The sequence below is a fragment of the Alosa sapidissima genome, chromosome 15 (genome assembly GCF_018492685.1).
Source record: "Alosa sapidissima isolate fAloSap1 chromosome 15, fAloSap1.pri, whole genome shotgun sequence".
Classification (NCBI taxonomy): Eukaryota; Metazoa; Chordata; class Actinopteri; order Clupeiformes; family Clupeidae; genus Alosa; species Alosa sapidissima.
This window is the reverse complement of record NC_055971.1, coordinates 5,583,169-5,610,832: the sequence shown is the minus strand read 5'-3', so window position 1 is coordinate 5,610,832 and position 27,664 is coordinate 5,583,169. Positions and strand designations below refer to the sequence as shown.

General features: G+C 39.4%; 1 protein-coding gene and 1 long non-coding RNA gene across 2 annotated transcripts; one reads left to right on the top strand and one right to left on the bottom strand.

Annotated features, from left to right (window-relative positions):
• Positions 1–888: 888 nt before the first annotated feature.
• On the bottom strand, positions 889–27,664 carry b3gnt2l (UDP-GlcNAc:betaGal beta-1,3-N-acetylglucosaminyltransferase 2, like). Its single transcript, XM_042064143.1, has 2 exons — positions 27,416–27,664; positions 889–2,753 (listed from the first exon to the last, which is right to left on the bottom strand). The coding sequence occupies exon 2, from the start codon at positions 2,517–2,519 to the stop codon at positions 1,251–1,253; it is 1,269 nt and encodes a 422-aa protein (XP_041920077.1). The 5' UTR covers positions 2,520–2,753; positions 27,416–27,664; the 3' UTR covers positions 889–1,250.
• On the top strand, positions 8,884–10,863 carry LOC121684194. Its single transcript, XR_006023059.1, has 3 exons — positions 8,884–8,952; positions 10,535–10,580; positions 10,790–10,863. It is a non-coding gene; the product is annotated as an uncharacterized LOC121684194 (long non-coding RNA).

Sequence of the window (27,664 nt, the reverse complement as noted above, 5' to 3'; positions counted from 1 at the left end):
ATGCAATGTTATTACATGTTGCAATGTTAATGGGCCAACTGGTGTAGTGAGAGTGAGACCGTTATAGGTTCCAAATGTGGCCATTAGAATGAAGAAGACCCAAGTCACTCCTCTAGTCACTCTTCATTGGCCTCTTGTAGATGTCCGAATGAAATTTAAAATGCTCAATCTTTCCTGTAAAAACATAGCTACTGAACCAGCACTATCACCGTAGCATTATGCTTCAGCTCACATGGGCAATAAGGGCGCAAAAGCAAGAGTGCCTTCATCCACTTGACGATTTGACAGTGGGACAGCCCAAACCTCAAGGACTCAATGGGGAGGCACATCAAAGTCTCTGAGCCTGTGGGTGTGGACATGCATCGAGATTGGGCCAAAGTATAAATAACACAGGTAAGGATTGGTGGAAGTGCCATAAATCATGCAACAAACAGAAAGACAAAAAGCACTCAAAATAAAGAATCTATACAAAATAAAATCCAAGAGATCATGAGAATTTCCAAACACACATTCAGAAAATCATCTAGATACTTGTGCTTACATTGCTCCCTGAATGCACCAGGTGGTGCCATACGGAAAATGTCTGGCCAACACTGTAAAACCAGAGACTTTCTAATGAGGAGACACAACACTCAAAAAATCCTCCATAGAAATGCATGGGGCTAGTTTGTAACGCCAATATGGCCGTTGTCTACACATATTCCACCCCTTCCTTGGCAAAACGTCGACATGTGAATACATTGAGCCAATCATGTGGTGTGATGTGAATACATTGAGCCAATCATATGGTGTGTTGTGAAGACATCGTGCCAATCATGTGTTGTGAACTCGCTGCTGGAGCAAGATTGGTGTCGTGAAGCCTTGCACACGCGCATTTCTGCCGAGTAGGATGCCCGATGAGTGCCCAAAAAGCATTGCAATATGGACGCCGAGTGGAGGGACTTGCCTAAAAGGACTTTGGTAAAACTCTGATCCATAGCAAACGTTTAATTCTGCTTGATAAAAACATCTCACACATTAACATTCAAAATCAGCTCCGGCTCTACAGCTTGGCCTGGATTGTACTGTAGTCCAAATGAAAAGAATGATTTGACCTATAATCATTACATTTAGTTTTTTTAATATCCAAATATCCACAAAAAAGGATGTGGCCTTTTTAATAATAATAATAATAAAAAAACATAAATTCTGAAAGAATTCTACACCATTTTAGTAAAGTTCCCATGATATGTTTAGGATAGGGATTTGCTTTAGCAAGTGAGGAGAGGGCTCTCTAATTTCCGCCACAACCGTAGAGTTTGCTGTGGACTTTTCCGATGCACCACAAGCAGATCTTTGTGCACACATGGATCCTCCCGATCCTTCTCCATGATGTCAAAGGTCCTGAACCCATTATGTTTCTCTGGAGCTATACCAAGAGCTTGGAAACACATCCCTGTGTAGACATCATCGATGGGAAAAAAGGGGATGTACCAGGTCATACTGTAGAGGGACTCTAGCAGAGCCCCAGAGAAGACAAAGCCACCACCACCAGCATAGGGTGGATAGGGTCCATCATAGAAGGAGTGTGGGACATAGTATTTTATCTTAGGGTCACGCAGGGGGGAGGCTTGCATTATTATTTGGCCAAGATACAGTTTTGACATATTGCCTGGCTGCAGTGACTTAAGGTATTTAAGAAGCGCTTTTGTATTAACAAAAATGTCATCATCACCCTTGAAAATAAAGGAGACCTGAGGACAGTGTAGGATGGACCATTTGTAAAATACATGTTCCTTTAGAGTGAGGTTGAAAAATGTATCCTTAAAGTCCCAGACAAGCAAATCACCAAACTCCTGCGCTTCGATGGACAAGAGCTTTTCGAGATCCGGATCGTCCGAGGAAGAGTTGCCCAAGATAAAAATTGTTCGTACCAGCAGACCATCTTCATAAAATCCTTCTTGCCCCCAAGTCTGCCTAATAGTTTGTCGTTGTGCAAAATTCTGTGCACTAGACTTAATGGCAAAGAGAAGAGTCACATTGTCAGGTTTGCCATTAGAGGTGCACTTGTTGGGCTGATTGATGAGAATATCAGGACTGCGAAAATGCATGCTGCGCAAAAAATCCTGATGGATGGATGGGTATTTATTGAAATCTGCTATGTTTGTTTGCAGGTATTCTGTACTCTGTGGTGTACCGTTGCTGCTGATCTCAGGTTGTAAGAGATTTCCTGCCTTATCCAACTTTTTGAGACCAGAGTAAAACTTTCTGTTCCAGAATGCACTACTCATTGGAATATCATTTCTAAATGCAGGGGAAAGGTGGACTGTGGATATCCTCACATGAGGAAGTTGACTTCTGTTTATTTTTCCATCTACTATAACAGGTGTGCCACTTGGGTGACCAGAGACAAACCTCACAGGAATATTTGGTAAGACACAGGGAGGAACAGGCACCTCCTGGTTCAAGTTTGAGTAGATAAATATAAGACATGAACAAATCACTAGTGTAGCAGCAAATGCTCTGCTATGACCTTTCATTTTGTAGACTTTCAAATACAGATGTCAGGGTGATTCAGTGTCCACTGCAGTGTTAAACTGTATATGTTCGAGACACAAAGCTGTAAAAGTAAGATGAAGGAGCTCTCCAGTCCAGCGTTCCAAGACAAAGTCCAGAGTATTACACACAACGAATCTTGATATGCAGTGTTATGAAAAAGTGGCTGGTCATTTGTCATTGATATCCTTCTTGATTCTGCAGGCTGTCAGATCCATCTGTTAGAGAAAAAAAGAAAATACACAATAGTTCTCAAAGTTTGTTGCTGTTAGCTTCACCAAAGTAACATTGTTTTTCTTCTCAAAATGTTGTTCTAAACAAATACCAGTGCATGCTCTGGTGTCACTGGTTTCATGTAAAACTGAATGCAAACTCAGAGGCTGGAGCAAGAGCACCCGTGTCACTCCCTAGTGCCAGCTGAGGGCTCATACCCTTTAGATGTTAAGGAAATTGCACTACTTCTGTCAAGATTATAATCCCTGTGGAAGTGTGTGGAATAAGTCCAAAGTCTGTTTACAAGGAGCAAACACTGTTTTCAAAACAGAAGAACATTTTCATTCTATTCTTATTGGTTGGGAGGGTATACACAAATATCTGGGAGACCCATGTGTATTATGTTGGGAAAGGTCTGCTTTGTGAAATGCTCACTATCCTAACATGTTAAAAGACATTCAAGACTAATGGGCCATTACCTGTACCAGTAATGGCTTGACCCAGACCAGCCAACAACACCTAACAGCTGTTTAGAGGTTCACCTACGATACAACCCACACAGTATGTGACACATAGTTACAGGGCAATTCCATGCAAAGGTCATCCTTACCATGGAAAAAAAAGTTGTGCATACGCAAATAGAACTGTTGTTAAAATCTTCATTTAGGTCTATATGTTATTGTTTGTAACTGATCTGATTGAATTTGATGGAGAATGACACTCTTTTTACATCATAAATATGGTGTGCAACCATACAGAAACAACTTTTTTTACATGGTAATATTATACATATTTCAAAAGTGGATAAATGGACCCAATGTTCAAACAAATTGTGTCATTTGACAAATTCCAGATTGACAAGGGAATGGTAGAGCAATGTCTATGCTCGGCTTGCCTTTAAAGGAGAATTCCGGTGTGATATTGACCTAAAGTGTATTGAAACATGATACCGAGTGTGAACATATGTCTCATAGCCCATCTCGACTTGTCCCCTGCACTCCAAAATCTGGCGCTAGTTAGCCGATGCTACCAACAACTTTTTCAGTAGTGGTGCTTCGGCATCGGGCTAGCCATGCAAATAAATCACTGTTTTACACCCATTTACGAGGCTCAATGTATCTCCACACTTCATTGGTAGACTTCCTAGGGCCCTGACATTTAAAACGAGACATTGAGAACTTTGAAAAAGCACTGGTAGTTTACTTACAAGACGATTTATACAGACAGTATCTTCACGAAGTTTAACATTTGCAGCCATCTTGAATTTAGTCACGATAAGTCGAGCAACGAGTAAGAATGAACAGGTATGATAAGGGATCAGATTCCAAAAATAATTCAGTGGAAATGCATGGATTCCAGTTTCTTCCAGTAGCAGCAACTGGAATCCATGCATTTCCACTGAATTATTTTTGGAATCTGATCCCTTATCATACCTGTTCATTCTTACTCGTTGCTCGACTTATCGTGACTAAATTCAAGATGGCTGCAAACGCTAAACTTCGTGAAGATACTGTCTGTATAAATCGTCTTGTAAGTAAACTACCAGTGCTTTTTCAAAGTTCTCAATGTCTCGTTTTAAATGTCAGGGCCCTCGGAAGTCTACCAATGAAGTGTGGAGATACATTGAGCCTCGTAAATGGGTGTAAAACAGTGATTTATTTGCATGGCTAGCCCGATGCCGAAGCACCACTATTGAAAAAGATGTTGGTAGCATCGGCTAACTAGCGCCAGATTTTGGAGTGCAGGGGACAAGCCGAGATGGGCTATGAGACATACGTTCACACTCGGTATCATGTTTCGATACACTTTAGGTCAATATCACACCGGAATTCTCCTTTAAGAGCACAACTCCTTACATTTGTAAGGCTTTTGTTTTTAAGTCAGCAAGTTCCATGGCCATGTCACATCCATAACGTTTTATAGGAAAAGTTTATGCTACACATACAGTGTTGATGCGACAATGTCCATAGTGTCTGTGCAAAGCTGATTTATATCAATGTAAAGTGTGATGACCAAATTGTGCCCCTTTCTTACTTTTAAAACCTTTAATGGTGCGTTATGGATGTGACGTTATGGATGTTACATAATGTGAATTTACAAGACTGGGGACTTTATTATACCTCAAAGCCGATAAAAACGTCTGTTATGGTGGCATGTCAGTTTCAACGCATTTCAACTTAGTGTTTACAACTGACATTTCAAAGATTATTAGGTTGATCAAAACCACAGGGAGGCCTTGCCTAACCATTAGCAAAACAAACATAATAATAAAATACCTCCAGTGATTAGCCTAGCCATAGCCTATTTTCAAGTGGCCTAATAACGAAAATCTGAGCGATTATCTTCCTGTAACTGTGATACTAATGTTGTACAGTAACTGGATTATCGTGTTAGCTGGTGAAGATGGCTGACTTTGCAGCTGGAGTTAACATCAGTCATTGCAAGCGCCTCTGATTTATTAATCACCACTATGTGGATACTGTTTTTAGAATTGGTTTAGATTAAGTGTTAGTATAATTTGTATTTTTGTAATTTGTATTTTAGCATATTTTTATATATTGTATTAAGTGTTAGTATAATTTGTATTTTAGTATATTTAGTATATTCTTTATCTTCTACTGTCCTTACTGCTTAGTTGTGTTTTTATATTATATACTTTACTCTTTCTGCTGTTAAAGAATGTGTTTGTGTTGTATGTATGCTGCTGCTGAGACCTTGAATTTCCCCTGGGGATCAATAAAGTATCTATCTATCTATCTATCTATCTATCTATCTATCATAGCAACCTCCTTCTGTTGCAGATCTGTTCAGCCTGCCGTTCACGTCTGCTTAACACAGTTTAATTTGAAATGTGACGCGATATGACAGCATTTGAAGTGTCAGGTCCTCTGTAGCTAATACCAGAGAGGGTTAAAGCGGAGCTAGTAATCAAGGATCTTTGCTAATACCCTCAGAGTAACATGAGTAAGGCCAGCATTGAACTAGATGTACCGCATAGCGGTACAAAATATGACCGCCTCTCAGTCCTGCATATTCTCTTCGCAAAAATAAATCACGCTTGTCAATTTGTCTCCATCTCCTACTCCTGCAACTCATGTGCATGTAAATGAGTGTGTGCATATGTGAGTTTGCTTTTGTTTATAAAAGTGTGTGTGTGTGTGTGTGTGTGTGTGTGTGTCTGTGTGTGTGCATGTGCATATGCGTGCCTGTATTTGTGTGTGTGTGTGTGCGTATGTGTTTGCATGCCCACATGCGTATGCGTGCCTGTGTGTGTGTGTTTATGTGTCTGCATTCATGTGGGTGGGTGTTTGTGTGTGTGTGTGCTTGCCTGTCTGTATGTGTTTATGTGTGTGTGTGCTTGCCTGTCTGTATGTGTGCGACTGTGCGTGCGTGTGTGTGTGTGTGTGCTTGCCTGTCTGTATGTGTGCAACTGTGCGTGCGTGTGTGTGTGTGTGTGTGCGCATGTGCGTGTGTGTGCATGTGCATGTGTGCACATGCGCGTGCATGTACTTAATATGGAGTGAGAATTGTCTCAAAATTATTTAAATATATATAAAAGGATATATATACATATACATACATGTATAAATATCCAAATACAAAATACAAATATAAAAATGTGACATACAAATAAATAAACAAATTTACATAAATAAACGTGTCTTTGTAAATATATTTTCGAGATTTGAAAATAAATATGCTTGACTTTGTATGTGGAATCTGCATTTGTGAATCTCCTTTTTGCTTTTATGTCGATGACGTAATTTTGAGACATTCCTACTGCACACCAAGATCCGAGTGGTATTTATTTGTGGATCTTGGTGTGCAGTAGGAATGTCTCAAAATTACGTCATTGACATAAAAGCAAAAAGGAGATTCACAAATGCAGATTCCACATACAAAGTCAAGCATATTTATTTTCAAATCTCGAAAATATATTTACAAAGACACGTTTATTTATGTAAATTTGTTTATTTATTTGTATGTCACATTTTTATATTTGTATTTTGTATTTGGATATTTATAAATGTATGTATATGTATATATATCCTTTTATATATATTTAAATCATTTTGAGACAATTCTCACTCCATAACTTTATGTGTGCAAATCACAAATGAGTGGGTATGGGTTAGGTTCATGCGGGCTCTTGAGACTAACATACCATAAATATTTTGTCATCTTGGGTGCAACGGTTCAGGTAGGGCTAGTTATTTAGGGGAGTGGCCACCAAGTTTCATGTTCCCTGATGTTTCAGTAACCCGGGAATCACTGACCAAAATTGATGACGGTAAAAGAAAAAAATAAATTTCTTTTTTATATTTTAAATGACTTGTTGTCCTGATTCTTCCTGTGGATCTTAGTGGGCACTGAGGAAGCAATATTTTCATCGCTAGTTTTTCATGATTACCATTTCAATTGTTTCATATCAAAATTCACTACTTAATTATGTGTTTTATGTAGTTTGTCGAGGACTGGTTCAGACACGTCACATCCATAACGTGAAACCGTCACATAATGCATTACGAAAATGACGCATAGTTTCAAAAACACACTTTTTGTGTTCATTCAAGTCTCCTTCATGGTACATATATCATAGTTTCGGCAGTTTCTTTTAAAATTCACAGAGTTTGTAGAAAACCTTTGTAGAAAAAGCTGATAAAATGCCTTGTATTCTTAGGATGAAATTGATTATATGAAATTTGAGGATTTTTCAGTATTCAGAGGACAGAGGTTGCATTAAAAGTTATGCAAATGAATTCACTGATACTAATTTTGCCCCCACTCTAAGGCATTTTGTTTACCAAAATGAGTCCAATTGTCACATCCATAACGCTGGAACGGCCCTACATTAGTCATTTCCTGTTTCTTTATTCACTATAGTATTTTTTCGCTGTTTCATGAATTGTGACAGGATGTCAGCTCTTGATCCTCTGAAAGCTACTCAGACAACGCCTCTGACTCTTGGGCCAGTTGCTCATAGAAGCAGTGAAATCATTATTCACAAAAGTGACAGATCACAATGACCTCCTCTTCTACTACTACCCACCCCTCCCTCACTGGTCTGAGATACAGAGAAACACTATCTGACTTATGTATTTATCACTTAAAGGATCTTTAAGTCTGCTAATGTGTTGGTAAGCATGTATGGTATATAGTATAGACATGGTTTTCTTGATTATGTGCTATAGGTGCATCTCTGCCTCCCCCTGCTGACAGATTCCTGATCATCTTCTGCTGTAAGAAAATGTCTTAAACACTTGATGCTTTTCTATTCAGATTTCAGATTATATATTGAAGGTTAATACATTAACACATTAGGCTATGTATTGAAGGTTAATACATTAACATGTTAGGCTATACTACTGTTATTATTATCATTATTAAATAGTATTTTTATATGCAGTCTGCATTTCTTTTTATCAATCATATAATCCTGTAAAATGATATAGGAATGTTGTAGAACAGTCACACTAAAGGACTTTGCTGTGCACCTGTGGCAATGGCTAGTTCCATATAGTTGGAGCAGAATATAAGCAGCATCAGTTATGAAGATTCCTCAAAAGGCTCACGGTCGGTATGAGTGACCAGAATTGTTCAGTCCCCTTTTAAATATTTGTTGCCATTTTAATTGCCCCAACATATACAGAATGTTCCATTTCAATATAAAGCACAGTTAGCTGGATAACCAAAGAATTATATGGCAGTAAAACCATAAATTGTATGAAGGGGATTTTCAGAAACTGGTTCTGAAAACAGTTGTCACATATAATCAGCACGTTTTAGAATGTATATGTAGGACACAGACTCTACCGACTGCATGTTGCAACATCCAAGCAACTTTGATGTGTGTGATATTCTGTCAGGTTTCTAGACAAACAGAAACTCGCGGTTAACTGGAAAAACCTGAAAAACCTGAAAAACCGGTGACTTGACTGGTGACCGGTGATCTTTCCAGGAAATGACAGATTGATGACAGAAATGGTGTAGGGTCCTGTCCTGGAAAATCTTGTCTTGTCTTGGAAAATTAATTCAGCATTCTCTTTTTTCCTTTAGGTGTGAATGAACTACAAGGCTTGTGTAAACTTGCTAGAATACTGCTGAATTAGCTGCTCTCCTTTATGTTGTGAAAACACTGTGAACTGAATCCCCATCCCAAATTATATCACGTGGTACCACATGCAGATTGGATAACATTACAATGTAAGTATAGCCTTACAAGATAGTGTAAATGCTGTCCATTTGGATGTTTTTGTGTTATTGATCATTAGTCAACCTTGAAAGGCTGTTTTATTGAAATGCCTACATCATTTTTGTTTGGGAGAGGGAGAGAGAAAAGTGTTGTGTAGTGGATGGACAGAGCACTTACTGGCTCTGACTAGAACTTTGCTCCTACCTTGAACCTGGGTTCAAAATTGGGTTGGGTAATTATACTGACTGTCTGCCAGGTAGCTAGCTATACAGTGCTATGCTATGGGGGCATGGTTTTAAATATGCTCCCAGAGTGTAGCGCTGTAGCTGCCTGGCTACTCTAGCTGTTGGCAGAGATGGGCTGAAATACATCAAAATGTATTTTAAAATAAAATATCAAACACCCTAATTTTAAGTGTATAAAAAACAAATCTACAAAATACATAGCCACACCATGTATCATTGGTGCAGCCATGGCCTAGCCTGACGAGCCAGACCCACATTAAAATGTAGGGTCTGGGCACTCACCGTTCGCAGTGCTCAGTCCGAGGGGCGGGATAATAAGTTGTCTTTCAAATTACCTCTGCACGCAATAGGACAGCAGCAGCGCAATGAGTCCCATGCGTTTCCCACCAGTGGAGCTAGTTGGCTAGTTCAAACGTTTGCCAACTTAATAAAAGCTTAACTCGTGTCAGACTGTTCGCCAACAGCAACATCCATCTTATTTGTTTTCAAGTAGCAGGGAATTCAAGACAAACCGTTGCAACTCTGCCATCAATCATTAAATAAATGCAGAGACCAAATTTCCCTCACAGGATCAAAAGAGTATATACTTATACTTACACTTATACTGTATCAAAAAAATACTAAAATGCTCTTTAAAAGGAGCATGATATCACTTTGCAAACCTTCCATTATCTATCTAATCTATTCCTTCATCAGTACACTGACTCTGTTGATTAAGGACAGTGTTTGAGAGCAACAGCTTTTATCTAAGAGTCAAAAAAGCATGTTTAGATGATGCCCCCAGACCTAGCATTGTAGCTGACTGGGAGTACTGGCCATTAACTGCAGTCCAGTTTGGTAGATACGATTTTGGTCGTTTTTTTCCTATTGACAGCACTTGGCGACGTCTAGCGATCAAGATCCATGTAAAAATCGTCAGGATTTCTCCTTTAAAGTTCTCAATAAACTTGAGGTTGGTGTGTGTGTGAGCAACCTACACATTACTCATCTTTCTGGATCATCTTTCTGAATCTCAATATTCTGCTCACAACAATACTAATTACTAAGTCAACACAGTCAGAGGCTGCATTCATTATTTGATATCATCACATCACCAAAAGTAAGTGCGGACAGTCCGTGGAATATCGTGCAGTACTGACTTTCTACTAAGACTGGAAGGGCAGTCGGTAAGAGACTGAACCTTGCCTGTTTCATATTGCTGCTCATGCTACCAGAATAGTTTGGTCAAGTCAATGTGTTTGCAACTGCTATCCGCTAATGTGAATATTTGTCTAGTGAACGCACTACGGTGTTAATATAAATTGTTTATTTTTGTTAATGACTAAATTGCATTTTTGTTTTTATAAAGCATGGTGAGAGCATGATGGGTGAAATTGCTGGATTATCGGGTAAAGGTAGGCTACTGCTGATGGGCTTGTGCAATATACATTGGTGAATTGCCCTGTGTATTTTAATATCAGATGTATATTTTTCTATATTTTTCTATATTCTAGATTTTATGATCTGTGCATTGTGAGTGTATTTGTCTACTACTGGTGATGTGTATTGTAGCCTACTGCATTAGCTTATATCTATTTTCTTTGTTTTCTGTTTCTATTTAAAGGTTTTTCACCTTGTGGAAACAAATCGCTGCTAAACTGCAAAACCCTGGAAATAAGCTGCTGACATTAAAAGAAAAAGTAAAAGATTGAAGAGTCAATCCTTTTTCAAGTTGGCAAAACTGCATGGAAAAACTGCAACTTGACATTGGTTTTATCAAGGATATATTTGGCAAAACACACCTATAAAGTATTTTGATACAAAATACGAAGCCATTTTCTTCAACAAAATAAAATAAAAATGACATACTGTTTTGTATTTGAAATACTTATTATAAATACATGAAATACCGTACTGCCTCTCCCTGTTGTGTTTGTGTTTTGTGTTTAAGTCAATTTTTATCCAATTTGACCGCTTTGCTATGATTGCCCACCCAAAATTTCTACCAGCCCACCCAAATGTAGTAGGCTAGAACCGGCCCTGACTATACTCCTACTTGAGGTGATTGCCTTGCACTGCAAAAAATAAAATCTAACCAAGTGTTATTAATTTTATATTAATGGTATACTATGCAGATTTAGGTATTTTTGGCGACTGTAGAGCTCCCTCTGAGTCGCGATATTTTTATGTTACTCTGCTATTGTAAATACCAAACTTCTCACGACTTATCCCCCCTGTACACAATGCAAATGCTTTTGTTGTGGAGGTGAAGGATTAACAACAGGCAAAAACTCCAAAATCTCCAAAGAGCTACAGTGGGTCCCATTTTGTATATCTACTGACAACGTAATGTTTCACGATTCTCACGAGATTTGGCGGGGCGCCGCTTGGAAGTTGCATGGCTGGTTTTCTCGCTAGGGACTCACTATGTCTATGCTGTATAGCTATGCTAAGTGAACGATCCGCCTATTACAAGTTTGTTTACCATCAAATTGGCTTTGTAAAGGTAAAAATCTTTCATAGTGTGCCTTTAAGAATAAAAAATCTATTTGGTATTGTTTTTAGTATGAACAGACTTACCTAGCACTCTCTTGAAAGTTAATTTTAACTTAATTTAAGAAGACTTATTTTAAGGAGTCTTATCAAGACAGATTTATTCAACGCACTGGCAGACAAATTTGCTTGTTTTTAAATCAAATGATTTTACAAGAAAGCGCTGTCTCTTTATACTGAAAACCCACTATATTTTTTGATCTTGATATAAGATTAATAAAACTTGGTTAGATTTTATTAGATAAGCAGTTTTTGCAGTGTATGTTAGCTTAGAAACTGTTTAACATCACTTAGAGCACCTTCAATAACACTTGGTTTATTAGATGCAAATCTGAGAGAAAACACTTAGTGACCTTTTTTTGACAACATATTTGTGTAGTGGTGGGTTTTGACAACATATAGTTAATTATATGTATCTTTGAAAGCTTTTTTCTTACAAAAAAAATGCAATTTTATTTGTGTACCACTGAGAGTGAGTTGCGGAAATATTTTGTTGGACAGCTGCTGTCCAATGACAATAAAACGTATTCTATTCTATTCTATTCTAAAAGAAAGGTGGCCAGTCCATGAACACAGAGCTAGTACAGTACATAGATAGTGCATAGGCTAACCTAGTAGGTTTGGAATGAGGGGGTTTAAACAATAGACACTAAGAAATATGTCAGAAATAAAACCTGTACATGTTAAATACCACAACTCCAGATCTTCAGTGATAGCTCGACAACCTGCTTCACATTTGAATTAAGTTTTGACTTGTTAAGCTGTCGCAGTCGCATTTGCTTTTTAAAGCTTGTCAATTTCCTCATTATTTCCTCACAATTTCCTCATCCTTTCTGCAGGCGCAGAAGAAGACCATATGCTTTTCCTCCCACATCACCATTTTCGTTTGAAGAGAGGTCCTTGTAATGAGGTCATTCATGTCGGGCACAGAGGTCAGAGACAGTGTGTATATTTCTGATGATCATTATCATAATCACGTACATTAACTATAACATAAGTAACACGTATAATAAGTAACATAAGTTGCAACATGCAAGAATGTTGCAATGTCAGTGATGTCATGCAGAACCAAATTCATAACATGAGCAATGTGTATACTGGGCTCTGGGATCCAGCTTGTGCATGTGAGCCTGTAGACCTGTTCTAATGCCTGTGCCTCTTTGCCTAATGTAAATGCTCCTCTGGCTTTGGCTCACCAAACCACTTATCTCAATGTGTAGTGTATGCCAGTGGTTCTTAAACTTTTTGTCTGGCGACTCCCCAAAAGACATTGGCCGAGTCTCGTAACCCCCTTCTCTCCAACCGGCAAAAATTAGTTTCATTTTGCCTATTTCACTTTCGCAAATAGGCATTGGTAGCAGAGGCAGAAAATGTGTTCTCTCATAGCTATGTCAACACCAAAGGCATTGTCAATAACCTTTAACAATCTGATCAATTATTTTCCATTGGTTAACTAGCAATGGATAACTGGCGCTCCTGTGGCAAAAGGCTGGGGCAGTTCCAGCATTATGGATGTGACAGTTAGACTCATATATAATGGTTAACAAAATGTCTTGAGCATGGACAAAATTAGTATCAAGGAAATTAATTTGCATAACTTATAATGTAACCTCTGTCCTCTGAATACTGACAAATCCTCAAATTTCCTATAATCATTTACATCCTAAGCTTACATGGCATTTTATCAGCATTATGGATGTGACATGAAATAGCACTTTTATGAGAGATTACAGGTTTTCTACAAACTCTCTGAATTTTTAAGGAAACTGCCGAAACCATGATATATGTAGTATGAAGGAGACAAAAGTGTGTTTTTGAAACTATGCGTCATTTTTGTAATGCATTATGTAGGGAACACTACCGTTATGGATGTGACATTTTCACGTTATGTGACGTGTCTGAACCAGTCCTCTACAAACTACATAAAACACATACTTAAGTAGTGAATTTTTGCACACACCTACACACACACACACACAAACAACACATATACACAGGCAAGCACACACACACACACATAAAGCGCTTTCAGATATAACCTCCGGAGTATATGAGGAGGTTTGTCAAACGGAGGTCCTACCCTTCGGATGATTCAGATATGATGCTAACCTGCGGACCTAATACTGACCTTATACGGACGTATGTGTGAACGACATACACGCACATTACAGAATCTCCGTGTGGTTGTCGAGTGAGGTGTGGGGGCTTGTAGAGTTCACAAGATGCGAGATATGACGCAGAATATATGCGGCCGCTGCCTGTCACAGCTGCTTTTTGTAAAGTGTAGCCTATGCATTATGTAGGCTAAAGAAGTGAAATCTATTGTGCATAGGCTAATACTTGAAGTAGGCTAGTTGAAACGCACTTGGAATTGACCTAGCCTACAGTATTTGTATGTGTGCTTCAAATAAACACATTTATCTGTTTTCAACGTTATGTACCAGAATTAGCTATAGAACCCCAAATCTGGTTTGCGTTGGAGAGAGCATGCACAAACTTTATGGTAGGCTACCAGCCAATTCAGTAGGCTAACTCAAGACTTCAAGATCATACAACGTTTTTAAGCAACAAACAAAATACTAACATTAATAACAGTGAAGTTGTTCGTTTTTTCATGGTTTATTTTTTCCAAAAGCATCCTCTCCCCATGTGTCACATTTACGTAAGGAGCTTGGAACAAAGTTGGGTTTTCTTCGTTTTCATTTTCTCTAGGCATATATGCTCAGCAAATATCAGCGAGCTCAGCAGGTCATAAAGGCTATCAATGAACAGAAAACCGTGTTGGCTAACAATTTATTAAATACTCCTGTTATTGTCGTCAACGACGTCGCTGTAGGCTACTGCCTTTTCAGCACCTTCTGCTTATGATGATTCAGTCTTCTGAATTCGTTTGTCCTTGCCATGCAGTTGTAGGCTAACGTGTCTCTAACGTTCCCTTCAGGTGTTCTATCAAAATGTTGTCTGCCCTCATGGACAGTAGCTCCGTGATGTCTGCATCTTTCCAGGTCGGAGATTTTCTGGACAGCACTATGCCACTCCATCATAACACTGGCATTTAAGTCAGATCTAACCACATGGACGCACGAAAGAAACGTCACCAACACGCCCTCTCACTAGGTGTGCATTTTAACCGCATGTTCTACTCTTCGTTCAGACACAGCACATTTACATAATGTCCGGAGGAAATACTAGGGGGGGAGTAGTATAAACACCGGGTAAATTCGGACTTCCATATGACCGGTTATGTCGTTCAGATATACGGCCCCACCGTTTAACATCGGCAGAACCTCCGGTCTTACACGTATGTCTGAAAGCACTTACAAACACACGCACAAACACACAGTTAAACACACACCGACACGAATGCACACACACACACACACACATCATTACCTCCCTATAACACACAAACACACTTTCAAGCAAACACACACACACACACACTGTACACAAAAGCAAACTCAAACATGCACACACTCATTTACATGCACATCAGTTGATGTAGAGTAGATGGAGACAAATTGACAAGCCTGATTTATTTTTGCTGAGAGAATGTGTAGGACTGAGCGGTGGTCGTGTTTTGTGACTTTTTGTAGAACATTACGGTAATGTCCAATTTATTATAATTTCAAAGTATCTGCATTGGTTCTGAACATTTGAACCATAAATCCTCTAGAAACATTGAAAGAGTCTATACCTATATATAGAGTATCTATTCATATGCCTATAAGGCAATGATCGGATAGTGTTCAGAGTGTTTGTACATTTAGGACTGAGTGTAAATAAGTAGCGAATAAATGTGGCATTTTGATAGGTTATGTTTGAAAAATTAAAGTTACTTCCTCTTATTATGACCGCCGCGCAGCGAAGCGGTCATATAGGTTTAGTCAGATTTTTTTTTCTTTTTCGCATGTCCAAATTTCCGTCAAGGATTCCCGGGACACTGAAAGACCGGGGTAGACGAAACTTGGTGGGCATGTAACCCCATATGGATAGCATGGAACCATCGTTTTTCGCTTTGATCTGTAGCCCCCCCGCTGGACTGCACCCCCCGAAAGGAGGGTAGGGCAGACACAGTTTTCTGTGAATATCTCGAGAACCGTAAGGTTTAGGAGGACCATTTTTTTTTTGTATGTTGATCTCAAGGGGCCATGTCAATAATTCCATAACCACTCATTTCATGTATAGCGCCACCTAGTTAAACACAAAAAAGTAAAAATGAGGTGTTGTAATCGCAGGTATCTGTGACCTAACATAGTCAAAACTGCACGAAATTGGAAGTGTAGGATCATTATGACACCCTCTGAATGCATGCCAAGTTTTGTGGAATTCCGTTCATGGGGGGCCACACAATAAATTAATTTATACAACAATTGGGAATCTATGGAACTATTTATTTGTTTCCGATTGGCCAAGAGACGTTCCATGAGTTGGAATATCCCTGGACATTTCAACTCAGACTCAGCACAGCTAATAATAAATCACTCCGCGATACAATGCAAAGATTTGACACCCAGCTCTCCACTATTTCAAGCAATGGGTTACTCCTTAGCAAACCATAACGAAACAGTGCTTCACCACATCTGTGGATTAAGCCACACAGTCAACTCAATGTAAGTAAGATAAACGAGGATGCTAATTGTTCTCAGCATTGCCAGCATTGTGTATAATATGATTGTCACTTGGAGGAGACTTGTAGATAACAAACGTTAGCATAATTAGCTAACCGCTGCTAACGTGCTAGCATCGTCACGTCAGGCTGTGCACAGTCGTGTAACATTTATTCACTATACATTAATAAAGTTGAGTGGTTCTGCAATGTAGACTATGTTTCCGTTTTTTTGCAGTACCATGTCCCTTACATGACATGGCCCAGTGTCCTTGTAACATGCATGCAGCAAACCTAGATATGAATGTGATTTCAACATTTCTTTCAAGAAGACATGTAAACCACAAAGACCCGTAACGAAGGGTCTGGAATGTTGGTTACCTAGCAACCAAGACGCTGTCTATTGAAAAGGGAACTATTTTTTGATGCGTAAGAACGATGTCGAAATTAACATTTTTAAACAATAATGGGGTGTTTTCAGATTATTTAGTTTGTGGTAGAATTGTTGTATAAAAGCAATATAGCACTCGTGATCGTGGGATTGGTCATGGATATTCCCACGGCTGTTGTTGCCTGCGCCACTCGGCCTCCGGCCTCGTGGCTACGGCCGAACAACACTCATGGGAATATCCATGACCAACCCCACTCTCACTCGCGCTATATTGCTTAATTATGTTACTATACACCCACTGGCCTTTAGGTGGCCGGAGACAGTTTTCTGTGAATATCTCGAGAACCGTAGGGCCTAGGAGGTCCACCTTTTTTTTGTATGTTGGTCTTAAGGGGGCATGTCAACCCATCCCATTACCACTTATTTCATCTATAGCGCCACCTAGTTAAAAATTAAAAAGCAAAAAATTAGGTGTTTTCATCACAATATCTCTGGCTGACATGGTCAAAACTGCTCGAAATTGAAAGTGTAGGATCATTATGACACCCTCCGAATGCATGCCAAGTTTTGTGAACTTTCGTTCATGGGGGGCCTTACAATAAAATAATTTATGTGTACATTTAGTGACCGTACACCAACATGAATTCCCGGGACACTGAAAGACCGGGGTACATGAAACTTGGTGGGCATGTAACCCCACATGGATAGCATGGAACCATCGTTTTTCATTTTGATCTGTAGTCCCCCCGTTGTACTGGACCCCCTGAAAGGAGGGTAGGGCAGACACAGTTTTCTGTGAATATCTTGAGAACCATAGGGCCTAGGATGACCAATTTTTTCCGTATGTTTGCCTCCAGGGGTCATGTTAACCCATTCCATGTGCACACATGTGCATAAACAGATACACACGCACACACATACATTCACAGTAATCATACGTATGACACATACTCACACAGTAGACATATGTACGCATGCATGCACATGCACAAACACACATACGCAGGCAAACACACAAGCACGCACACACACACACCCACACTGTAAAAAGTTTAACGTAAAATTTACAGCAACTTGCTGGCAGCAAATAACCAGCAAGTTGCTGTATTTCACTCTACAGTACACCTACTGTATATGAAATCACAGTACCTATGCCTGATACTGTAAATGCAAACTACAGTAGTACTACCAGTGCTGTATACAGTATTGAATTGTCTACCGTATTTTTAATCACAGTACTTATGGATCATACTGTAACTTAGTACAGTAGTAATACTAGTGCTGTAATATTATATACAGTTTGGGAAATTCATATCCTGCTTTATCTACAGCCAGGATAAATTTCACTAGGCCTAGGTATGGTTTAGGCTACACAAACTTGCATAAATAACCATTGACAACTTGTTATCAGTTTGAAAAGCAAGTACATTTATTCACTTTTTTTCCGTTTAGAAATTCTCGTGTGCTGCATCCTAACGTTAGACCAATGGTTGCAGTCAGCCTGATCCACCACCAGTAGCAGAGTGAAGCAGCACCTAGCAGAAATAGAAGAAAAAAAGATAAACAGTGTTAGATAACAATTTTCAACTGAAACTGAAGGCTACTTACAAGTGAAACTTAAGAATAATCATTTATATATATACACCAGTGTTTCCCCTAGAAATTTTTCCAGCAGCGGTGCTATTACTTGGGGGGGGGGGGGGGTTTAATTTATTTATTTATTTATTTTGTGGACATTTTCAGCTTTCTTTTACATTATTGGTTAAAAATGATGGCACAACCCAGGCACAATTTATGGCACAATTCATAAAAATGAAATGGCACAACCCAGAAAAAGATTATTTACAATTTATTTAAATTTGTCTTAATGGCAAAGGCCACACCCAATCTGCGAGCACTTAATTTGTCTGGGCTTTTCAAAGAACATCTCTAAGGCTCTTTGGTAATTGAATTGAATTGTTGGGGGGCCATTAATGCTGACACGCATGCACGTAGCCAGATGCTCTCCTTGTAGTCTATTTCTCAGTCCCAAAACAACAAACCCACGTATAAAAAAGTAAATACTCACTTTTCTTCTACATCACTCCCACAGTTACCATACAACTCACTCACAATTAACTCGAAAAGGACCTAGGCTACTTGATTGAAGTGCGACCGTTCGTCTCACCGTCAAGAGAACGCTGAAGTTATGAGAACACGTCTTTCTGATAAGAGAATGTAGGCTCCTATGTCTAATGCCGCAAACGTAGAAAAGGTCTGTTTGTGATAGCCTATTATAGCTAAGTGGACAGAATTTAGGCTATACGTATATGCCAACATATGCTCATATTTCCTTTAACTATCAGAAAGTTTAAACAGGCCTAGACTGTGTTCGCCTAGCTTTCCCATGCAAACATTACATGTAGCCCTACGCTAACGTTACAAGTCTAGGCTACAACTAACGTTAAGACCATACACCTTGTAGCACATTGGTTTACTCTATTGCATTACTTACGTTTTAATAATTTGTCGTTGAATGTTGATGGAGGCTCATCTTTGGGAAATCAGCTCTCTGGATAAAATTGTCAGCCGGAGCAAGAGTTCTCAGAGTTGACGACACCGGACGTAAATCCAATCAGCAGAAAGAACCGCATCACAACAGTAGGCTAAATCGCAACAAACTTTTTTCCCCCCATGTTAAATTCATTTCGGTAATCATGAATTGGTTTCTTTTATTTGATGTAGGCTAGGAGAGGAGGATGCATGTTTCACATTAGTGTCAAAGCAGGCTTTGGATCAGAGGAATTGCTCAAGCTTAACATATGGCATAGGCTACAAGCGAATTCACGGCATACAAACAGCTTCGTGATGAAATATAACTAATATCATTTTTTATTGTCACCAGGCCTATAAGTAGGCTATTTATTGTGTAACCTACAAGTGAACGATGACACCATAGGCTACACTGTGGCGGAGCAAGACCCCATCAGTCGGATAGCTAAACAATGTAACCATGTTCAGAACGTAGGCTAGCCATATGGGCTGCAGACTTGTCTTTGGGCTTGTAATCACCTGACACATCATGCCGCATATATGTCCTGAATAATGAGAGGCTAAGTGCGGATTTGATGCACTTAACTTACTCAAGACTTTCAGAAAACAATTTCGAGATGACGTTGGCCGTTGTGCTTTTACAGTGTGTTAAGTGAATCTTGTGATATTATGTTGCAGCGGCGCTGAAAATCCAGCGGCGGCGCTGCGCCGCTGTTAAATACACTGTAGGGGAAACACTGTATACTGTATGTTTTTTGAGTTTACTGTCAAAATGCCAGGCTGAAGATGGTGTTAGCATAGCTGCTAACTCAGTTTCGCAAGGTATATTTAGCTGCTAACGTTAGCCAGCTGGGTGAGCTCATTGATGATGTTTGCTTGCAGCAACACATAGATATATCAAAGATTGTTAAGGCGGAGCAAGATATTTCATCAGGAGCCACTTCCGGGAACCCGGATCGCACGAGGGGGGGTCAAAATCCCCCTTTATGCAGAACAGAGGCAGCGACTGCTCCATTGAAGTCTATGGGCATAGCTCAGAATTTTACCACATATGCTAAGGTCTTGGTTCTATAGAGTTAGGAATGTGAATTTCGGGCACGTTTTCATGATCATCAAACCCTTCTGAACATTTCAGGTACATTTTTAGCATTTTTGAGCATTCCAGTCTGGAGAAAATCGACTTTATATCAGGTGTGCGCCGGTTATTTATGCCGCTGCTGTTGGCCGGTTGCAACGTATGCTCATCAATACGTCATCGACACGCCTCTTTATGCAGACAGGATTCGATCCCCATTTAGCGCCCATAGACATGAACTATGACGAAGTATCTTGCTCCGCCTTAACAATCTTTGGATATATGTACTGATTACGATGAGTTAACGTTACATAAGTTAGCTCTAGCTGGTAGCAGCTAAACCTCCACGTTAACGTTAACCAGCAGCACATCATCTTCAGCCTAACATTGTGACAGTAACATACTAGGCCTAGCACTACTAGCGAATGTTTTATATAAATTATATGAATATAATAAACTGTAACTTACTGAGAACTAAAGTAGGCCTAATATAAACGAGACTGCCAAAACGTTAATGTAACATAAAACCAGAGAGGGTTAAAGCGGAGCTAGTATTCAAGGATCTTTGATAAAACATTAACGTTAATGCCACCTTCACAGCAACAGCAACTATGATAGCTAGCCTAACGTTACTTACTTAGTTGATCCAACAAGCATGGATGAGTTTGTAAGTTAGACAGTACAACGTACATAGACTGTACACATGCCCGAATTTAATGTAGTACAATTTCACAATGAAACATTAACGTTACATAAATAAATGCTTGCTTACCATTAAGGTGGAGCTGCGAACTTGACAGAGTGCTGAACACCGTTGGTCTGACTGACTGAACTGCTGTTTAAAAATGATCTCCCGCCGCCGGACAGTTCAAACGTCGTTGCGCGGTGCACGTTTCAATCACCACGTCAAAATTTCCCAGTAAACCATAAATCCATGACTTTTCAATATCTTTTCAAAATGATGATTTGGATGGAAAATCAACATAATATCAATGTCACCTTGCTATCTGGGAGCTTAACTTTGTATTTATGTGCAAAAAGAAAACTGATTTTCTGTTTAGAGTCAGCTAACTGATAGAGTCAGATTTATTACTGTGTTATGATTCGCAGCACGTTTTTATTACTGTAGTTTGACCATTTTTGACCATAATTCATAGCGAAACTACAGCAACATACTGTATTCACAAATACAGTACACATTTTTCTCAAAAACAGCAGTGATGCTGTGAAAATCACAGAATCTTGTTACAGTGCACACACATAAACATAAACGTGTACACTCACACATGCACACAATTCAAGAATTTCTCAGAATTATGAACAGGCAAGATGGGGGTGGGGTTGTATAAAATGAATTTTACATGTGAAATCTATGAACTAATCATGTTTTGGTACTTGTTGTCTAGCAGATACCAGTGAGAATTGAGGGTGGATAATGCAATTTAGTGAGACAGTTAGAATCATATAGGGCTTTCAGCGTGATTTATTTTTGTGGAAAAAATGTGCTGGACTGGGCGGCGGTCATATTTTGTACCGCTCTGCGGTACATCTAGTTTTTGTGTGTGGTGTTTTGGAAAATGTGTTTTAGGAAATTGAAAACGTGTCAAACGAGTCAAACACTGAGGATTAGTGTACGGTACGCTGCACCCATGGTGTTCCTTGATTATTACGGTGGAATGAGAGTATAGTTCCATGTCAAATCAGCCTAGAAAATCGCCACGTTTCATTTTCCATTGGTCTTATTACACTTTCTAACTTGAGAGGAGACACGTTTTAAATAGGAAAATTACCAGAAATCTTAGTCACTTTTAAACGTGATGCTAGCAGGCGAGTGCTAATGGTCTAATCCGATTCAATGATTAATGCTAGACTGGAGCTAAAAGTGGTATCGCCAGACTCAGAGAATGGCTGGATGAACTGGAGAAAGGTAAAAATCAATTGTTTAACTCAAGGGGAGGTGGAAAATGAATGTAATTCCCCAAATGGTGGAATATCCCCTTAAGCAAATTTGTCCTAAAAACAAGCAAATTTGGCTGCCAAGGATACCTCCTCTCTTACGCTTCTAACATCACACGACTAGTATGCACACCATGCAATTCCCTCTCTTCTCTCCTCTGCCTCTTTCTTATGCCGCTTACTCTCGCTGTCACACTTTGACTAGTACGTCTAACGCCGACACTCTTGTCCTCATAGTAAGACTCTAGTAATAGTACTGTATTGTATAGTAACAGTAATGACAGATGCAGTAGTAGTCTCCTCTAGTCTCCTCTGCATTGTAGCTTGAATGTTATTATCTTGCTGTAAGTCACTTTGGATAAAATGTAAGCACATGGTTTTAGAGGCACCTGCGGCACCACAGAGGGCATACATCCCAAAAACACAAGCATTACATCCTATTAAGACAGTCTAAAGTGCATGGTCACTAGTCAAAAGCTTATTCAAATTTAGTAGGATGTCCAGTCCATATTGGGAGTGTTTTCGTTATCAAACGTCGGGCGGATGGCGCAACAAGGTGTTCCTAGGTTTCTTAATCAACCAATGAGAATGAGACCTGTCATTCCCTTTAACAGCGACGTCAAAGAATGCATCGGTATTTTGACAGTCAGCAGCACATTTGAAGGAGTCTGCTTGCGAGACCATATGGAACAGTCATTCCACTATTCTTTACTAAAACCTAGCATAGTATAGCCTTCAAGCATTTGCACTCATCTATTATTTGAACTCATTGGCTAAGTGAAACTAACTTCACTGTGGTGTCAGTCAAAGACAAAACAGTTATACAAAGTAAATTACTTTCACTATTGACTGACAATGGGTTACCATCGAAAATATAGGCTGGAAAAAGCAACACTTAGCGTAATGTTGTTCAAATGACTGAATAAAACAACGTTTATCCTGCAGAGGAGTTGTTTATATCTCATGACAGTGCTTCTTCAGCTGTGCTCCATATGTGTCTCTCGCCTCTTCCCTAATCACTTTTAACCGTCATTACCAATTTGCAAATGATGGTGAATAACTAGCCCACTCATAGTGAGTTGTATTTCGTAATGTCTTTATTCTAATTATGTTTCCCATTGTAATTGTGTAATTTGTAATGTTTTGATAACGATTTTTAGACAATGCGCTAGGCCACTCCCTAGGTTGTTAATTACCACACCCCTGGGTGCATTGTAAAAATAAAAATAGACGTGCAAAACAAGTGGAAAACGGGTGAAAAACAAGTTTTACGTCAGGGTGCAAAATAGGGGCCATTTTCTCTGCAAATAGGACAACCTGGTTTCAAACCAAGCAACCATTTCAAACCTTTCACTGCAGAGCAAACACTCCGACAGCCTTGGGCTATCAGAGACAAGTACAGAATCTCTACTCACACTGGTGTTTGTCATTAAGTGGTGGTTGAAGTGACATCACTGCAAAAAATGAAATCTTATAACTGTTATAATCTTATATTAACAGGGCTGTAACGATACACCAACCTCACATTTAGAGGCTAGACATTTTATTAAATAACATAATATAATAATACAGGTAATAATACAGCCGTATTGGGGCAGCCGTGGCCCACTGGTTAGCACTCTGGACTTGTAACCGGAGGGTTGCCGGTTCGAGCCCCGACCAGTGGGCCGCGGCTGAAGTGCCCTTCACTGCTCCCCGAGCGCCGCCGTTGAAGCAGGCAGCTCACTGCGCCAGGATTAAACGTCCCACATACTCGACGCACCCGACCAGTAGCGCGACAATGTGACGTCACAGAAGCGCCGTAACCATTTATACTCGCGCGTGGTGGTCGCAACACTAGTTGCAATATTCTCCTGAACAGAGGTGTCGCTGTTGTGAAAAGACTAACATTAACTACTTACACAGCAGAAGAAGCTGCAGTAAGAAACACCAGTAGCTAGCCTCTGTGATGGTACTTCAGACTTTGGTTGCTACTATTCACAACTACCATCATCATTATCATGTAGTTTCCAAGGTGTGTGCACAGGTAGATAGATGGATATATAGATAGGTACTTTAGTCATCCCGAGGGAAATTTTAATAATTTAAACAGTTTAGTTAGCTAGCTAGCTAGCTAGCAGCTGGCTCAGTTTGTGTAATTTCCTGAAGTGGAAAGAGATTTTGTTCAGGCCTTAATAGATATTCTTTGTTTGAAAATAAATCGTTTCTATTCTTTCCTCTTAATTCCATGTGTTGCAACTCTCACTGGTAACTTTGTTAACTTATCCAGCAAATTATTAAAAATTCACGATTGTAACAAAACACTGCAACTCGCTTGCCCTCGAACTAGTCCATCTTCCTGTTTCCGCCTTGTCGCGCTCGTCTGAAAAAAAATGAGTGGTGCGCTACCTCGCGCTACACGGCCAAAACCCTGGCGCGCCAGAGAGATCTACGTCATTTTGACGTCACATTGTCGCGCTACCGGTCGGGTGCGTCAGGTATGTAGAAGCCTTTAGTGTGTGCTTCACCTCACTATGTGTTCACTGTGTGCTGTTTGTGTTTCACTAATTCACCGATTGGGTTAAATGCAGAGACCAAATTTCCCTCACGGGATCAAAAAAGTATAAATATGAAAAACAAATATGTGCAGCATGCTAATGATGCTAAGTGGATTTAATAGTAGGCTAATTTAGCTAGTCGTCTTCTATGCGTCCTTGCTTTCACGCAGAGTGCGAATTACCCCACCATAATTGGGGGGTACTGCTCCTTCACTTCTTCTATGACCATCATGGTCCACTACCATAGTGATCGCCAAGTGCAACATGTGTTGTGCAACACACATACAAGGTGTAAACATGCGACAAACTGATAATCAGTTGGCTACAGAATATCTCATTGTTATTATATCCAAAAGAGAACTGTTTTGATCAACTCTCAAAAGTTAGAAGTGAAGTGCACTGAAATACCATTCTAATTACTAGTAAAAGTAATACCTTTACAAGAAGCCTATTGCTTATTTCATGACATATTGATTTGGTTTATTTTTAGATTTCATAAGACCTGGAGGTAAGATCCAACCCTCTAATATAGCCTATAGCCTACTGTATAAACAGAAACCAATTTTCCATTATAGTCTATGGTAGTCAGTGTCAAATCAACACAATTGCCTAGAGATATGTGAAACCTAAGCAATCTTTAATGTGATTAAGGAGCATATAGCCTACTATGAAAAAACATACTACCACATAAGAACTACAGAGCGGGTGTGTGTGACCTGTGCGGGTCAGTTGTAACACCAGTCTCTATGGCAAAATGAACTGATTTTATCGCGCATGCGCGAACATTCTCATTGCGAGTTATGGATTATGATTTTTGTGCCGCCATCACCCAATTAAAGTTAACACAGCAACTTGAAATATCACTGTTGGACCAAATGCTTCAGACATGTAAGAAATAAGCAGTTTATCAACTATATTTACTGGTTTTATCAAGTGGATATGGCCAAAATAAGCATATTTAAAGGTTATTGTGAGCTAGCATAACACCGTAACATATGGTCTGCAATGGCTAATCAATAATGCAATAAATTAGTTTTAACAGTCATACATTTGGACTTTTTTTTTCTTGATTTTATATTAAAACAGATGCTCTTTGTTTAACCCAGCAGTGTTTTGTGTTAAAATATGTTATAGGATTCACGATTTTAGCACTGTTACATTCATGCATAATGTTACAACTGTACCGCACTTTTTTATGGCTGCGTCAAGATTGTAACAAAGGTAGGCCTACATGTCGCTGTTAAGTTAAATTATTGACAAACGTCTTTTTTAAATTCTGTTTCAACTTTCATGGAGTAGACATGTACGACTCTGTCCTGGTCAAATTTCACAGCTCTCAAGTCTATCGTCTTTCTGTAAATCGAGTTTGAATTGGAAAAATAAAAAAGTGTTACAATTATGCCGGTTCTCCCCTACCTGCTCACAAGAACTCTTCTGGGATATTTGCAAAACAAATCGGTTTCCAATGTTCCTCTTTTGAGCAAGTGCACTCTCACATTTTGAGAGTGTTCTGATCAAAAGGGTTCTCCAGTGTTTTCTCAGTTAGCCTTTTAAGATTATGTTTTTTTCAACATTGGATGAATGGTTGCTGATAATGGGCAATGTAGATATTGCATTAAAGATCAGCCATTTCTTTATACAACAGTCGAGAACCCTTTTGGGATTAAGGCCTATGTAAGTAATGTAATCTGAAAACTGCTGCCCTGATTAAAAAACAATGCAAATGATCTCAGCTGGTATTCTGTCTATAATGGAGTGGAATGGACATTTCTAAGTGTCTCCAAACGAGTTTTCCCGTGTTATCTTATGGAGACTGCGGGCTGTGGGACGTTATGGGCACTTATTAGGATGCCTAACCCACGTAAAAACCTAGTAAAAATTACACTTTCCACTACAGAAACATGATATAAATGGGAGAACTTACTGTTATAACTCTAAAAAAGACCTAGCTCGCTTTGAAAATTTAATTAATAAGTGTTTCAACGGCCCCGGCTCTCCCCATTCACATCGTGCTGTAGCTAGCCTATCTGAGGGCTATAGGGACAGGTAAAGAATTCTGCTTAATTGTGATGACATTGATGTAGGCCTACCAATGACAGGCGTTTTTTTTTCTTAACAACACACCAGTGAATCATTTAAGTTTATAACGATAGTTTCATCCAAGTGTTGGACCCCCACACTACCACCCCACTCCACCCCACGTCCCAAAAGATTAATTATTCGGGGAAAGTATAAGCCTACTAAGTAGCGTGTGACCCTGGGGATTTAGGCTACATGTAAACACCTGAACACCTTGAGAAAATAGGCTAACAGCAAACAGATGTCAGCAAGAATAGGCTAGCCTAGTCTCAGTTTCAGGAAGCGAAACCATTCACTATGGTATATTAATATTAGGCTAATGTTCTACATCTAGCCTATACCGGACTTCCCCTTAACTGAGATCAAAGGTGTAGGCTAGCCAAGCCAACTGTAGGCTATAATTTTGCTGTTTCTTTGTAATTCTCAGATGAATTTTACTAAAACGAATAGGCAAAACTAAGCCAATAAGAATGATTATGAAGTCGTTTAATGAAAGCCAATCAAACTGTTTAGCCTACCTGTTTCCGTCTCTGATGAATTTCCTTGTAAAATAACCAAACGATGTCCATGTCCTCACTCTTCCATTAGGCTATGTCATCTCACCTGACACCGGTGTTTCCTTTATTTAAAGCGTCTGATCAGGCAGTATCTAAGGGCAATAAACGTGGTCAGTCGATAAAAGTCTATTTATTGTTAACAGAGATCGACAACGCCCTCATCCCCAGACCTTCCTCACCAAACAGGTTCTGAAAAAAAAATATTCTTCC

Bases quoted from the DNA above. Each gene is read 5' to 3' on its own strand.
- b3gnt2l (XM_042064143.1), bottom strand. From the start codon at position 2,519: ATGAAAGGTCATAGCAGAGCATTTGCTGCTACACTAGTGATTTGTTCA.